Raw genomic sequence first — 17,613 nt, 5'->3', positions numbered from 1 at the left:
CACAGTTTCCCCTCCCGTGCCCTCCCATTCCTCGCTCTCCAGCATCCACACAGTTTATTTTGATTTTTTTTTTTTAAATGTCACTGTCTCTATATTAGTGACTGGTTCACCACACTCATCTTCTTCTATGGTATTTTGCCTTAAAAACGACTACAGTTATGACTCTTCATGTTCGTACACGGCGTGCTCAGAAATAGACATTTGCCGTTACTGTTTCTATAATTCAGTGGCACGCTGGCAGGTTTATTAGTTAGCCTGTCTGGTAGCTGGGTAACTGAAATTGTGATTTCCTATTGTGTTAAAGCGACTTCATGTGTCTGTGTATCATCATTTTCCAAACTGCAACAGACAGAGGTGCTTTCCTTGTGACTGTATCTGCCATGTAAAAGTAAAATCATGTTTGTGTGACACTCTAGACATGACAGCTACCATGCCCTTAATTACCACAACGCCACCACACTGAAAATAACTGCACACTATCATGTATGTATGTAGTGCTTTTCAGCGTCTCTGAGTGAACTTTGAACACAAAGAGCCTCCCACACATGCAAATACCCCTCTGTGTTGTGTTTTCTTTGGTTTCTCCCCTTCTCAAGTTCTGATTTCCTATAAAAGGCTCTACTATAAGTAAACTGATAATATGAATGGGGTAAAAAAAAATTATAACAATTCTACTTCTTTCTAGATTACTCTCACTCAGTGTAGGTGGATCAATCCATTCATGAGCTCAACAGCCAAGTTTCTGTTTTCACTTGTATTAAATACTGCTGCGGAAGAAGAGCCCTTTCACCTGTTCTTTGCGAGCCACTAAAGAGCTGCTGCCACGATTGTGTTTCACCGAGAACTATGATTGATTGTTAAACTGGACTCGCCTTGTAGCCAGAAAACCCCAACTGGGACGGTTCAGCGTAGGGTTTTGTCTTACTAGTGAGCAAGGAGGGCGTGTGTATGTGCTGCCGTCTTAAAGAGCCAGCAGTCAAGGAGACAAACTGGAAAACATTTGATCATCTGAACTTTTTCTTTACATGAATTAAGGAAAAGTCCAGCTTTTGCCGTTCTTTTTATAATTAATAGAGATGTGTTTTTGAAAACTGGACACAAAGCTTGCATTTATATATCCAAATTTAAAGTAAAGTACCTTTAGTCTACAAATCAATGCAAATGCGAATTACCACGATTTTTGTAGTAATTTTAACCCTTCAGCATTGTTATTAAACAATATGGGTACATATGTGAGCAGTACAGAGCCCCCTAAGGGTCACATCAGGAATTTATTCAAGACTTCTTTTGCACTACCCGAAAATAACTTTTGCGTTTCCTCTGATTCATAAAGAAATGCTGAGCTGTATTATGATACACACACTGCCGTTGGCTGTGGCCACAGCCAGTCTGCATACCCTCAGCTGTGGCTGCTCAGTTGCAAGTCTGTAGCCTTACAGTCAGAAAGATAACCAGAGGAGCTGGTGTACCAGTTTGCTCATTGACCACTGCCAAAGCTGATTTGGAGCTGCAGCTGTGCTCACAGCCAGTGGCTGTATGTTGCAGCTCAGCCTTTTGAGAGGTCTAATGAGCAATAAATGCATAATGTGAAACATCACAGCATCTGTGCTTTCTCTTTGCAGAGCATTCCCATAAGCCAGTGAACCTAAACCGGGAGCTCGAGTAGCCCAGGGGTGCTTCTGCAATTGCCAGGGGGGTAATTGGAAATCTGAACCACACTAATCTGAAAAGAAACAGTAGAAATTACAGTTTAATTAAAGTAATTTAATTCATTGTAACAAGAAATTTAACAAATAGTTGATACCGCTAGATAAGAATATGGCTAACAGCTACAAATGTTCAGTAACGGTATGGAAAACAGATTAAAAATGATAAACACTTAAAATAAAGCTCGATAAAGTTATTAATAAAAGTCTGCAGAAAGAAAGTCACTTTTTTTTTACCACAAATAATATGGTTCTTTTTGGTCTCACACACTTGCTCTTATTTTAAACATAATATATGCACCGTGTAAATACTGGTAGATAGAACTGTCTATTTTTTATTAATAGATTGGGCTATTTCCTAACAGCAGTGAACTACTGGTTAGAACAGTAAGTCAGTAGTTGGGATAAATGGATGTCATACTGTGGTTCACTAAGCATAATTGTAACAATCATTAAGAGTGAATCGATTATTCAAAACTGGCTGAATAATTTTTTTAAAGTTTTGAATAATCGATTCACTCTTAACGATTATGCTCAGCTGTCAGTTATGCTTAGTGAACCACAGTATCACAGCTTTTAGTTATTTACAGTTATTTCTAGCACTGTTGCTCATTTTGTATATTATACAGTTTAAACACAGAGTAAAGTGCCCCATCGTAATACCATGTGACAAATGTAAAAGTAACTTTATGCATCTCTTAATTTCCCGTACAAACGATGTACGCAGATTCAGGCTACACACATGAAATCCTCATCAGCACGGACGGGCCCTCGGGCCGTCGCTAACAGTAGCCTCTTACTCATTGTCTCGTTACACACCTGTCTTGTTTTTGCACCCCTAAATCACCCAGCTGATTTTAGATGAGGTCAGTTTCGATCGAGAAGAGATAACAGGTTTTGTAGTTTACCAAAACGATGCTGCCAACATGTAGTATCACGTTCTCGGCACAAACTTTAACTGACTGAATTATATTTAGGCTATATGTCTAACTTTCATTTCTAACGTGTGTGTGTGTGTGTGTGCGCGCAGTTTGCGCAGTGTGCGGTGATCAAATAGACATGAGACCTTATCTATCTTTTCCACCCACATCAAAATGTTTTAGACAAGAAAGTAAAGGGTGTTTCTCGAAGAGCTATTTTTTCTGTTTTTGTGCGCACTTTGCCCTCTTAAAGTGACTACGACATGCTTTTCATAGAACTCATTATAACCATCTATACTTTTACACACTTTCAGCTCTTTTTTAGCCAAATCTATTATTTAAAGAAAAATAGACAAAGGCATGTTTTTATTCTATTTACATTTGTAGGTTTAAAACCACTTGTGCACTTTTAATACCGAACAAATCTAAGTGGCAGGGGTGGGCAGCGGGAGCTGAATGTCAGTCATTACAAATGCTCCATAGCCTGAGGAGCTTTTAGCTGGTGTCAAACACAATGCCTTTATTTACACCAGCTACACTCTGGTGACCTCATATGGACCCAGAGTTCATCGCAGGAGTATTTATAAGCATGCCATGGCAATAAAGAGACAGAAATTAATGAACATGAGATTTGGTGGCATTATCAGGAAAAGCTCAGGTCTTCCTTTAAATCACTGAGTTTCTGTAATGATAAAACAAATGAGATCATTTTTTGCATGCAGTGATCTTTAGGGGAAGGTGAGTTGTGAGGCAAATTTTTAGTCATTATATCCCCAGAAACGTCAATTTCAGTCTCTTGAAGGACTCTGTGGTTCAGTCTGAAATTTCTCAGTAATGATTTGGTTTTATAGAGAAGCTCAAGGTCACGAGTGGCCACATCCTACGGAGTTCTGCAATGTGTTAATGCCATCTTTCCTAAAATTTACATATCGCTAGACTGTCTTCCTCTAAGAAAGATTAGGTTTTTGCAAACTGTTATTCACATCTTTATTTTCATGTTAACCCAAACCACAAGCTTTTCCTAAACCTAACCAAATAAATCCGTAATAGTAATTAGTAAATCGAGATGAGATTCAAACTCCAGGCTTCTTTAAAGTTTTCATGCCACCTCTTCTGAGTTTGCACGCTAATATGATGTCAGTCAGTCATTTGCTAGATGGCATTTTAGAAACACCTACATGAGTCATTTCAGATGCTTGCCGCGTACAGCTAATATCACCATTTAGTTTGAGCATTTCTTCAGTCTCATAATATTAAAGGGCATTCTCAGTTAAATCTCAAGGAAATACTTTTTCTGCTTGAGAACATTTGCTCACAAAAACATTGCAAGCAGCACATCTTTGCTATCTATAGTCTACCTTTAGCACCTCATCAAGTAAACTATTATTACAAGCCACAAAGCAGAGGACAGGCCTCTAACGTGGCTGTGAAAGGGGTCTTTTCCTGAAGCTCACAAAGCCGTGTTGATGTCTAACTTAACCAGGAAATAATATGAAACTAGGTGGGGGAAAAAATCAGTTTAATAAAAGCCTTGTTGATTAAATCTCCATCAAACTTTTTCTCACCTATCAGTCATTTGGGAAAATGAATATTAAAGGACATGATTGTCCAACTAATTTCCCTTAAGTGGATTTCCCCCAGAGAATGACTAACATTTGTGTGTTACATGTTGCGCTATAATGTAAAGTGTGAACTACAACTCAGTAGGGTTAGTAATTCTGAATCACTACAGTAAGTGTTTCGCGTCGACATGCACTCCGGATATTTGGCGCACACGTGAATGTCAGCAGGGTTTATCTGCCGTTGTGTGTTCAGAGTCCATTTCTTATATGTTTGTGTGTGTCTCTTTAATTTTAATTTAACCCAGCTTCTCCCTCTCCGTTCCCGGGTCGTCCAGCCAGGGGACAACCTGACCTCCCAGTTACCTCGTCTCACTGAAGTGATCGAAACGAGTTGAACATGCAAAGCCCCAGCAATCAAGAGCATCTTCTGGGGCATCTTTTATTAAAAGCAGCATTAAATATTGAGCTCAAGTGTCAGCCGTCCTCTCCACCTCTCATGACTCCTTTAGCTGCTTAGGAAACCGAGGATTACAGTTTGAAAGGCCAAACATGAATCATCTCAACAGCTTACGTACATGCACTGTTGAGAAAATTTACAATAGTTCAGTTTTCAACAACAGATTATTTTAATGGAATCCATAATTTTTAGAGGCTGTGTGTAATTCAAAAGAGAGAAATGTCAGTTGTTTCTGACAGCTGAACTTATTTTGTACTGTGTTCTGTTACATAAAGTTTCATGCAATGATGTCAGTGTATATGCATGTAATCAACAGACATCAGGGTCTACTTTCCACTCTCAGCTCTGTATGTCCACCTGCTGTTCAAATCTCCTGTTTGTGAGAAGAAAGCTGACTTAAAGCAAGAGGAGCCAAAGTGGCTTGTTTTAGACAGAGGATGAACTAATGGTCTACACCAATAAAGCTGATTTTGAATAGTGATCCAAGATCCAAGTTTTAATATTTGGAAATATAACATAAACCTTTCATACGGAATAAAAACTCATCTCCTGTTTTTTCAACACACTAACCATGTGCAGGGCTAATATGGATAAAGTGTAATATGGGTTTCAGTCGCTACTCACATGCACATTATTTTAAAAACTCAGGGGCAGCATGGCTGTTTTCTGTTAACTTTGAAGACAGATATGTTTGCTGGATAGACATTTTCAATTATAGATGGATGTGTTTAACATTGAGATCTGTCAGTACTTTGATGCATTTTGTAACTGTCATCAGAATAATCATGATAACAAAAAAAGTCATAACCTCTCGAGATTTTATCTGCTTCTCTGTGCACCTTGGACGTGGGCGTAGTTGATCCATAAACCTCTACAATATGTGAACAAAGGTATAAACAACGTTTTTGGGTTGTTTTTTTAACAAATAAATTTCTCTTATGTCTCTCCAGGAGGATGTTCCCCTTTCTGAGCTTCAATATCAGTGTTCTGGATCCTACTGCCCACTATAATGTCTATGTGGACGTCGTTCTAGCTGATCAGCACCACTGGAGATACCAGGGCGGCAAGTGGGTCCAGTGTGGGAAGGCAGAAGGGAACATGCCAGGTACACTGAAACTATAGCACAGAATGTAAAACCCTGGGGCTGCTTTTATGACTGTTAGAAACCAAGATTTGGTACGCTGATCAAACAACTACATTTACATTCACAAATACTAAAAAAAGAAGAAAAAAAGAGTGCTGCAGCGTCTATTGAAAAAGACTTTGAACACACTGATAAAACGATAAGCGACTAAGATTATAACTTTTATATATAGCAGATGTAAAAATGCAAAAGGATATAAAAGGGATGACGTACACCACCAAAGTAATTGTACTTTACTTGACCGGTTTCACTTAAAATGCTTTATATTAACTCCACTATAGTTAAAACCTTAAAATAAACTGTTGCATTATATCAAAGGAACGTAGTTGGATTAGCATTTGCACTGATACATACATAAATGCATGTAATATAATGAAACCGGCTATTCTGGACGACAAATATTGCAATTTTGGATTCACGAGTTTTACTAGTACTCCTAATACGTAAGAACAGCTCTTCCACCTGTGAAAAAAAAATGTCTACTACTCATTGAAAATAGCTATTTTCTTCTCATCGTGCATTTACCACCAGTAGCCGGTAAACAGCTCAAACCCACAATCTTCCTGGGGCTTCCTGCACTAGATTCTAATGCGAAGTTTATGATTTAAACCCGCCATCGAAAATAAACTTGGGTCAGTCAAGCAGGAGACTTCACTCAGTGTGCTGCCTGGAAGAGCCTGAGGAAGTGGTTTATTTAGCAGTATTGTAGCAAACCTAGATGCATACAGTAGGGAAACCAAAACGTGCATTAAGATGCACACTTGGTCTGAGAGGTTTTCAGTCAGCAGCTTCACAACATGTTTTGCAATTTTTTCAAAGATTGCCTGATGTTCCTTGGTTTAAGGAGCTATAATAACTGACTTAAACAGGAATGCATATTTGTTGAGCCGAGACGAATCCTAAAAACCAATTTACTTACCAGAAAAATACAGTCAAACATTTTTAAGACGCGGAAAATTTGTACTTTGGAAATTTGGAGTATTTTTTTTAGTCAGCCTCCATCTACAAAGTACGACAATAAAATCTTTAGGAATATTATGCCATCTTTAACCCCTCTTTAAACCCACTAAAAACATGTCCAGTAATTTGATCACTTTGAATATGACTAACAATTGCACTCGCAGTTTCTCCAGCACCTATCAAAGCTCTCCGGGTCCCGCTTTGATCTTCCGTGGCATCCAAGAGTGTCTGAATTACTCACCAGATGTACCTCCAATCGTGCTTCTCCCCAAGTATCTCGTTATACATCAGAGTTCATTTCAGCCACTTCTCTCGTCTTTTCTTGTAAAGACGTGTTCAACGTCAAGCATAGAAGTAATTATTTAACGCGTTACATTTACATTTCTACGCCCTGTTCTCTCCACAACCTTTCATTCAGTATTTCCTCCTGTTCACACTTCAGAAAAAAAAAGAAAAAACTAAGCATAACAATAGCAAGTTAACCGAGATTTCATTTTATGTGTGATTGATGATAGACAAACCACAAATATATAAATGAGAGAAACTGCAAGGTGCTGTCACACATATGCCAGGTGTTGTGGAAAGGTGACTGCTGATGTGCTACAGTTGTGGAATTTGTGGTGAAACAACTTCACTCAATTAGATTTAATATTACCCTTATGTGGTGTGCAAAAATAAGGTTAGCAGGTCGTTGTGGTAATGTTGTGAGAAATCTTGGCTGCTCTAGGAATATATTAAAATATTAAAGGAAGGAAAACAAAGCCATCCCAGTTTGCAGGGGAAATACCTGATGGAAAAGTGGCGTTTTAAGACGTTTTTCATCTTCCCTTATATTCAACTGAAGTGGCCTACAGACAGTAACTTATTATTAATATCCATTAACTTTTGTGCCATAAATATTTTGTAGTGCTTGCTGATGATTTGCAGAAAATATCATTTTTAATCGCATCAAATTCAACTTGAATTCATGTAAATCTCTATAAAATTGACTTTAGATCAGAGAAGATTTTAAGTCCTTAAGCCAAAGTTGTTTTTTGTAAATTTACACCTGAGGGGCTCCAGCAAAATGTTGTTTCCCTCTGTCTAATCAGCAAAACAGAAAGTGAATAGCAGCATTTTAAAAATGACTCAGAAAACACTGATATTACTGAAACTGTCCTAAAAAGTCTCATTTCAAAATTTACCAAATTCGACGCTAAAGAAATGAAGCGTGTCATGCTGCACCTGTTTTAGTCATAGTGTCAGTGGCAGGTTACATTTTGAAACTGCTTGGTCTCAGCGCATTGACCGTCTGGGTTAACAGGTGGAGGATTCATGGAAAAGCTGCTGAGTTATGGGAAGAAATCTAATCACAGTTAGTCTGTTCATTACTGAGAGCTTTAAAAAAACAAAAAAAAACAGCTGAATAAAACACAGCTGTAAAGGAAATGGTGCAGAAGAGAAAAAGTGAGAATCAAAGCAAAACTCGCTGCAGCACGATATTCCTGTTCTCTTGTTTTTGTGATAGTTTGAAGCCAAAACTGTGAAAATAAATAAATAAAACAAAGCGTGCAGCCCTTATTCATAACTACATGCGCTGCTCGCCATGTGCTTCGGTGATTGCAGGGAACAGGATGTACATGCACCCCGACTCTCCCAACACAGGAGCTCACTGGATGAGACAAGAGGTGTCGTTTAGCAAGCTCAAGCTCACCAACAACAAGGGAAGCACCAACAATGTGGCACAGGTACCGTGCTTTTGCCTCTAATTTGCTTTCTATCTACAAATCTATCTGTGAATACGCTCGCGTGGTCAGTGAGTGGCTGAAACATATCGATGAAAGCAATAACTGTCACCTTCTGCTTATATTTTACACTACTTTAATCATTTCCTTTCATATTCTTGATATATGAAAACATTAACCACATTATGAGTGTCGCGATGGAAACCATCTGCAAACACTCAATTTCTGCCTGCTCATTTCCTGCCTTTATTTTTCTCGCTTATCGGTAAAATAAAGGTATCTTTGTTTCCTGCTCTTAATCTTTAGAAGCCAAATGACCATAATATTACATCTCCCTTTCTCCAGATGATAGTTCTCCAGTCCCTCCATAAATACCAGCCTCGTCTTCACATCGTGCAGGTAAAGGAGGATGGCACGGAGGACCCCTTCCTCTCTTCTAAAGCTCAGACGTTCATCTTCCCGGAGACTCAGTTCATCGCTGTTACTGCTTATCAAAATGCAGATGTAAGTCACCTCAGACACAAAGATGAAGATGAGATTTGTATGCTTTAAAAATATGTTTTAAGGTGTGAACCGCAACCTGTGTTGCAGACCACCGACATGCTATTCTACCATGTTTGCATATTTATTGTATTGTATTTGGCAACAACCTTCCACAACTGGCCCACAAAAACACCTCTTATAACTTCGATTGCACAGCTTTAATGATGTTGAGAGATCAATGATTCATGTCAGCGACATGTTTTACTGATTTATGCATGCATGCATCAAAAATGCAGACACACCAACTTACATTTCTGCAGCCTTCAAGAGTCGCTTCACCTCGGCTGACCTGAGCACCGTAGCTCACATCTCTCTTGTGTACGGTGTATTTTTTACGGCTGTTCAAATAAACTGTGGAACAGTTACTCCATGCAAGATACACTCTCCCAGTTTTACATTTGTGTTCCTCCCCTTTGCGGTTTTTAAGATGAAATCTTTCCAATAAGAGATAAAACTCATTAATTATTAGTCGGTTACGTCTCTTTCTGCGCTCTTGTTTCTTCAATGTGGTTACTCACTCCTTCTCTTTTTTCCTTTGCCTACGTTCTCTCATTGCCCTCCTCTTATTCCCTACACAGATCACTCAGCTGAAAATAGACCATAACCCGTTCGCTAAAGGTTTCCGTGACAATTATGACACGTAAGTAATTTCAAAAATGTCTGTATTTACAAAAAGCAAATCCTCTTCTGTTCTCAGTGTGAACCCTGCGTTCTCTCAGCATTAATAATGAGACTGGGTCACTGCTGGCACTTGAATGTCCTGAGTGCTCGTGTCAGCCTTTTAATATTGGAAAAGATGCAATTACTTGCTGCTGCTGAGCATGCTGCAGTGAAAGGGTGTGAGGGGCTGTGAGATGTTTGATAGTTGTTTGAGGTTTGGGCAGGAAATAACACCTTCTTTTTTTCCTCTTCTTCTCACACTCGCTTCTCTTCCCCTCCTCCTCCTCCCTCCTGCCTAGGCTGTACGCTCCTCCCGACTCTGATCGCCTCACCCCCTCCCCTACAGAGGGCCAGCAGCTGCTGCCAGGGAGCTGCTACGCCCAAGGCTACCTCTCTGAACAGTACATGAGCCCCCTGCCCCAGAGCCGCTTCTATGGCCGCGAGCACATTGGTATGGGCCAGCAGCACAAAGACCCATCTGCAACCCCCGGTCCCCACAGCCGCTGGTACCTGTCACCTCAGCAAGGCGTGGCCCCAAATCGGCTTGACTTCACTTCCTCCTATGAGGGGGACTTCTCTGGAAATGGTTTCTACAAGCCCTTCCCCTTGCAGACATCTGCTCACCATGCTCTCAGCTACTATTCAGATCATCCTTTTGCGTCTACAAGCGTGTCTGTATCAGGAGCCGCCTCAGCAGGTTGGAGCGCCAGCCGGCCCACCCCACAATACCTCGGTCACCCCACTAAATCCGGCCCCACTCTTGGGTGGTTTAGACCCATATCATCCTCCTCTTCCTCCTCCTCATCTTCGACATCCCCTGGGAACCCCAGGCTGCACCCTCCTCCACTCCTGGACTCTTTTCAGCCGCCCTTGCTGCAGGACAAGCCCAAAGACACTGTGGGCGTAGTGCAAGAGGAGCCTTGGCTTGAACCACCTTCCGTGAAATCAGCGGACTCGGGCGACTCTGGCCTATTTGAGGGAGGTGTGGGTGAAAACAAGAAGAGGAGGGTGTCGCCATATACGTCCAGCACTGAAAACTCCCCACCCCCGCGCAGTGGAGAGGTCTGTGAAAAAGACAGCAACAGCGATGCAGACTATTATGGTTATTACACCCACTGAAGACCTCACACATTATCATGGTTGCCACAGTGTCTCCCAACACCTTCCCACACTGCCCTCATTGACACATTTACTGTCTGTCCAGGATAACGATGACGGGCTGGAACAGTCTCTGGTTTTGCTACAGACAAACTGCAGAACGTAGAGAAGGACAGTGACCAGCCCCTCAAAGTGTCAGACGACTACAGGAACTTTCAAAGTTAGTGTCAAGGTTGGCGTCGAACAGAGTGGAAGTGACTGGAACGCTGGCCTAAAGTGACATAAACACCAAACAGACATAAAGACCTGTGGCTTAGGCCTTTGAAACATCTGGAGATTTGTAAAAAAAACAACGAAACAAAAAAAAAAAAAAAGATGTGCATATCTGCTTGCTGACAGACGCCTGCAGCAATTGTCTGTTCTTTCTGCATCAAACACTCTCACCATGTCTCCTTTGGTCTCATCTACGTCAGTTCTCACCATCAACCATTCACACATCTTTGCAATATGTTCATGTTCATTTCCCATGACGAGTCTGAGCAGAAATTATGGCTTTTCACAGTGTCCTCTATCTAATTAGTGCAACACCACCTAGTGGCCACAGTGAAGCGCTGTAGGCCATGAAGTGACAGCAGGCTTGTGTTCTAGAAGGGGAACCTTCCTCATACATATTAGCCCAACATTTTCTGTGTTCCTCTACATCTGCCGAGAGTTTTCCAACCACAGCAAAAATCGCAGGTCCACACGCCTGCAGGCAATCCAACATATCTTACTGGTTTGAAAGCAAAGCTGTTTGAGTAATATTTAATGTTAAAAGTTATTCAATTTATTGTGACACCTCTTTGTACTTTACTGTAACCCTGTATGCCACTCTAAGTCCAAACCCAGACGCAGGTAATACAGAACCACCTTCATCAATTTCAGTAACTGTCGCAGTCAGGTTTTAATCAAAACTGATCAACCCACCAGGATGTGGTTCACTTTGTCAAACATTAGTAAGCTGAATTTTGGGGGGAGTATTATAAAAGAGTTTGTGCTTTTGAATCTGTCAGTCACATCTCATGCATCTGCACTACCCACAGTTCATTTCCTAGTCGTTGGATTCCTCAATTAAGATGGAGATGTTTTCTGTCCTGTATTGTTTTCTCACTGTACACTGACTCCTAGTTAACAAAATTCTCCAATTTGAGGAATTCCTGCTGATGCAAACACTGTTTTGAGGGTTTCGCAGGATGTAGCAGCAGAGATCTGCATGGTTTACAAAGTGTTGTACTGACTCTGGCTGAATTTTTCACATGAGTTCATTTGGGATGGTGCTTGTGATTTCTATTGAGTTTGCAGTGTGCATGTAGGTCTTAAAGCAAGATACTGACCTCTCAATGCACTGTGAAGCAATATTCTAATAAGTGGGGCCATATTTTGTCTGTAGCATGCTCATGGGAACACATATTGCAGGGTATTTCCAATCGGTTCAAATTATTCCCCTGAAACCAATCAACACAACAGTGCCATCAAGGTTTTTGGTTTAAATTATACCAGAAACTCCATTATGGCTTATGTTGCATATTGGAAAAACCTCAAAGGTACATAAGCATTAAACTCTTTATGTTTAACTAAACAAATTGCCATGTTTTCCATATAACAGTGTCATAATTTTGAGGATCTGGGTTAATTTAATAGCTCCAAGTTTTGGTATTTGTTTAAATATAGAAATAAAGATCTTGGTGTGCACATGTAGGCTTTCAAAGTAATACATTTGTTAAGATTGTTTAAGTTTCACTTCCATACAAATGGGCATTTTTTTATGTGAAGTGATGAATCTGAATATCAGATTTGGTTTTGAAAGTTACTGAAATTGCTGGACACAGCACTCCTTCGATCTGATGTGCGATGGGCATGTAGGAGGAGGGAGTTTCCAAGGCGATCTGACTGTTCTGAAGAAGCATACCAAGAGCTTTTAAGCGTGAAGCTAGTCCTTACCTCACAATGTGTCGACGTTGCATCAGTCAGAAAAGTCCCTCGCTGCAATCATAGCGTCACAATCCAGAAAATTATTGCTGTTTTTATAGATAATATGAAAGAAAAGTGGCAACATGTTCGCATTAAGGGAAGTTTGTAGCAAATTATTCGGTATCAGTTTGTTTTCAGCAGCAGTTTCATAGCTGCAACGGTTTGTCATAGCGTTTGGAAAATCCCTCCGTTTTAATCAGTTCCATCAACATCACTTTTTTTTAGTTTTAGCTTTTGGGCGATTTAGAAGCACTGATGAGTGATTTCAGCAAGGCTAAACTGTTCAGCAGCAGATTTACACAAACCCAGCTGCACCCTACTTTGCTTGGATTAAAAAATATATATGGCAAAGGCCGAGCACCCTGCTTCCTTCAGCTGACTTCAAAATGCTCCTATCCACACATGGCTACAGCCCACAATCAATAACAGCACTGATATTGATGAAACAGGACCAGGTGAGGGGAAACGTGAGCACTTAAACCACACAGCAGACATTTAGTGTGCTCCAAAATTCTAAATGAGAATTTGTATTGTTGCCTCAGTAGTAAGACTGGGGATTCTTGCCGTAGTTCTCCAGGTTTTCCTCAATCTGCTGCCATAAATTGGAGTAGACCCCTAAAGTGGGTCATAGAGGATGACCACACGCACCTGTACTTAAAGAGACAAGGTGCTGTCACCTTCAGACCACAATAAACAGGAAGCACAAAGTGACCAGACAGACACTCTGAATTTCCCCCCTAGTCTTTGGGCCTATCATGTGGTGACGCCGGCTGACAGAGGCCCGGCTCCCACCCTGGTGACAGAAATGAAGAGTGAGGCACCAGTCGGCGCTGATCAGAGGTCTGCTCCTCATTCCTCACTAGGTGTGCTAATGGCCTCAGACAACACTACGGGCGACAGGCAGGCACTCGGTGTCAAACGAGTCTCTACAGATCGAGAGATGAAGTTGAGTCTCCTTACATATGTGTGACTGAATCTGAAAAGACTTTAAATACGTAAAATGAAGTCCTCAGTTTACCATCCTGAGACCAACAGATAGTCACTTCCTTTATGTCTAATGAATATTCAGACTTGATTCTGGCTTTTTTTTCTACAATTTCCTCACCTCATAAACAAAATTGTCTATTTTTTCATCAAATTACACAAAGCAGAGCAGAGCACCATTAACTGTAGCCTCTCTAAAATGCATTTATTGAACTGAATATAACGTTTATTTCATTTTAACACAGTTTGTTAAACTGAACAAGAAAGCTACAGCAAAACATGCTTTCCTTGTAGACTATTTGGATAGTTTTTAGTTTTTATTCAAAGAGAGTGGCACTAAGGCTCTTAGTGGCACAGTTTTGTTAGATTTAGCAAAAAGTTCAAATCCAAAACACACGCACTGCACTAATGTAGGTATGTGTGCTACAATGTTTAAGCTTCGTCTACTAAATTAAAAACTTATTTATTTTAATAAATGAATTGTAAAGGTTATTGTAAAGGTTAACGAACATACAAAAGTGTGCTTAGAGGAGCTACTAGTCAGATTTTCTTCACCTTCAGACAGCACCAGGCCGACTACATGCAGAAGCTGCTTAACCCTAATCAAGTTTTATATTTCCCAAAATCCAGGCCAATTCTTTCACACGAGCCAAGCTTGACTGTAAAATAATCAAATGAGGCCGATGCTGAGGCTGTGTTTTGTGTAAATCATGTTTAACTGATGCAAAAAAAGAAAAAATTACACTGCAAGAGACTTTGAAACATGCATATAGATTATATATATGCATGTTTGGCAAACTTACAGCAAAATGTGCTTTCCTTGTGGACTGTATTGGGACATAAATGTCTGCAGAAACAGTTCAATTAGCTGATAATAAAATGTAAAATCATCATTATTAGTTAGATGAGTTGGACTCCTGACTTTATATGGGCTTTCTTTCTCAGGAGACATGTCACTGTATAAGCACGGATGTAAAAAATAAGATCATTTTTTAAGGTGATTAATGTCCCTGGGAGCACCTTTGCTTTTCCTAATGTGACTGTGAAAAGGCCTGTTGCTGTATAAATCCTGCCTTTGACCCCTGAAATTTATTGGATCCACCGGATCTCATAAACAATAATAAACACATAACGTTCAAGAACAAATCGTCCCTTCACCAGGACATTAACAAAACTAAAAAACTGGTTACGAAGAGCTAAAAACTGAATCGGTATGAACTGAAGAAAAAGTAGCTTGTGTAGCATTTCCAAAAGATGTAGTATTTAATGTTTTGGTTGACATCTGTCAGAAAAAGGGTGCTCTCACATTAACAAAGCTGTACAATCGCCAGTTCATATTTTAAGTGCAATTAATAGAACAAAAATTAGTTTAGATTTAAGGATGTTGTGGCGAGAACAACGAGAGAAGAGTTTTATGTTGACAGTTTGAGTTATGGAGCTCTTGTTAATATAGTACACTGAATGCTACTGCACCACATGAGTGTATGATCTCACATCAAACAGCAGAGAAATGCTTTCAGATGGCAAAGGAAAGACCCCTGCTGGATACTGCAGATATTACAACCAGCTTCACCCTGACCCCTGGTGTTGGACCACTCATACCTCTGTTTCCCCTCAGTCCGTGTTCACCTTGAAAGCACATTTCTCTTAGTGTTTGGGAACTGTATTTCCAGAGATGTTACTGTAATGCAATGGTGTGAAGGATGGAGCTCAGACAACTCAAGCAACAAGCATGTAAATTTTTGGGTGTGACCCCTGTGCACTGAACCGATCATCCTTTATTTAAGAGCTTTTGAACTGCAATACAAGAAGAAATAAGAAGAAAGATTTCTGCTAGGGAAATTCTTATTTATTAAATGTCGAATAGGTTTATTGTAAATGTTTTTTAATTAATTAAAATTAAAGCTTATACATGAACAGTCTCTGCCGTGTTGATGTTGTCCTTTTATTCAACTGATGCAGCAACTTTTTGGGGACAGTGTAACAAATGTTTTTGGTCGCTATCATTTACAAACTTCCCTTAAATGCAGAACAATAATGAATTATGTACTTCACAAAAGAAGAGACGTTAATTAAATTTGGCTGTGCAGAAGATGCAGACTTTAGGATGCCGTGTTCAAAAAACACAAGTAAGTGGCTAACATCATTTATCACAGGAAACCAATGACAATAAATAAAAAGATCTCTTTCACACCCCTCCAACTGTTTGTTTAATAACCTTGGTGTCAGTGTTAGAGGTAGCATTAGTGTTCAGTTAGGGCAGTGGTCCCCAACCCCTGGGATTTTTATTGTTAACTCGGTTTCACTGGGTCTTTTCCCGTGTTGTAGCTGTGTGTCTTATTTTGAAAGAAATATTTAAACATTACCATAGCGACCAGAGAGCATTAAGTGGCAGAGAGGAGGATGTTACTCTCAATGTTGTTGGCGCATTTCAGGAGGACGCTGCTAATAAACAAAATAAACCACAAAATACCAGTTTTTGTCTTGGTCATATCGTTTTATTTTGTTGTATTTATCCGCAACACCTTAAAGGCCGGTTTGTCTGACGTTAAACTGGTCCATGGCGCAAAAAAGCTTGGGGACCGCTGGGTTAGGGTGAGATGGGTTTGATATACTTAAACTTAATTTAGAATGCTGCATACAATCTTTGCAATAGTGGATAACTTAATTGTTTGCATTTATACGTGTGGTGTGTATTCATTGCTCTGCCATCACAAGCGAAAGTTATCACAGGCTAATAAGGTCTTTGTTTCTGGATTTACATTTCTGGGAAGGTGGACTCTGTAGCAGATTCAGCAAATAATAAATTGAGGGGTAAGATATTTGTGAGTGCTTTAATGTCATGGGGTGTCCTCTCAAAGTTAACAAAGATGCCTTTGTGTATGTGTGCCCCTCTCCCAAGAAAATGTCTGTCCCTCAAACTGAGAACAACTTTCAGGTAAAATGTAAGACGCACTCATCCAAATGATCTCAGAGTCAGTGCTGCGGTTACCCGATCCCTCAGCAGAACACCATCCAGGTACGAAGTAGATTGAGTGGACAGTTTTTGAGATAAGTAAACAAGTACAGCACTGTAGACAATCAGAGAGTAAGTATTTAACCAACTACAATTTTACAGTCAGACAGAAAAACAGGGAAAATTACTTTTTTTTCTTTCTATTGTCAGTCAGATGCTTTCCAGATGATATTGCAAGGTGAATCAGAATCTGATGGTGCTTTTCTGCATTCACTATTTCATCAATCACCAACAAGATCACCAACACTTTCTGGCTGAAATGCAAACCCAAACTATGACAGAGCCTCCACCGTGTTTTAGAGATGCCTGTAGACGATCACTGTTGTACCGCTGTCCTGACCTCTTCGGTACATATTGAAAAATTTGATCCAATAATTTAAAATTTGGATTTATCACTCCATCAGACCTGTTGCCACTGCCAAAAATACTACTTTATGCCTGTCAAACTGTTTTATCTTTGACATTTTCTATAGAGTCACCAAAGAAATCAGAACAAATGTGTCTTTTTGTGACAGGCTGTGAGCATCCAAAAGAAGAAAGTTCTTTTAGATGCAATTTAAAAGTTGTTTGTTTTGACACTGATTCACTCCTTCAGTTATGAGCCTTTTTTATGCTTGAGCAGTTTAAAGGTCAGTGTTCAGCGGCTTAACGGCATTTTTTACAAAAAATAAAACATTTCTCTGAAAATAATCAGGTAAAAGGAGGGACCTTCAAAAAGTCAGAACACTTTCCTGTCTCACAGGAAGCAAAACACACTGTTCAAAAAAAAATTAAGTGTGTCAGTGCCACCTGGCAGTTTGCTGCCCTCTGTTGTCTGATTGGCAGATGA

At 39.9% G+C, this 17,613-nt stretch overlaps 1 protein-coding gene across 1 annotated transcript in view; it reads left to right on the top strand.

The window, feature by feature from the left end:
* tbx21 (T-box transcription factor 21) overlaps nucleotides 1–14,661 on the top strand; it is a 21,163-nt gene extending 6,502 nt beyond the window's left edge. Inside the window, exons 2-6 of the mRNA XM_005913684.2 lie at nucleotides 5,596–5,750; nucleotides 8,355–8,476; nucleotides 8,819–8,977; nucleotides 9,595–9,656; nucleotides 9,976–14,661. Of these exons, the coding sequence (XP_005913746.1) occupies nucleotides 5,596–5,750; nucleotides 8,355–8,476; nucleotides 8,819–8,977; nucleotides 9,595–9,656; nucleotides 9,976–10,795 (1,318 nt within the window). The 3' untranslated portion in view covers nucleotides 10,796–14,661. The remainder of the gene's footprint in view (nucleotides 1–5,595; nucleotides 5,751–8,354; nucleotides 8,477–8,818; nucleotides 8,978–9,594; nucleotides 9,657–9,975) is intronic.
* The last annotated feature ends 2,952 nt before the right edge of the window (nucleotides 14,662–17,613 follow it).

This window comes from Haplochromis burtoni, unplaced genomic scaffold (assembly GCF_018398535.1).
Source record: "Haplochromis burtoni strain Fernald_Lab_line unplaced genomic scaffold, NCSU_Asbu1 Contig_6, whole genome shotgun sequence".
Lineage (NCBI taxonomy): Eukaryota > Metazoa > Chordata > Actinopteri > Cichliformes > Cichlidae > Haplochromis > Haplochromis burtoni.
Note: the sequence above shows the minus strand (reverse complement) of the source record. Positions and strands in the feature narration are given on the sequence as shown.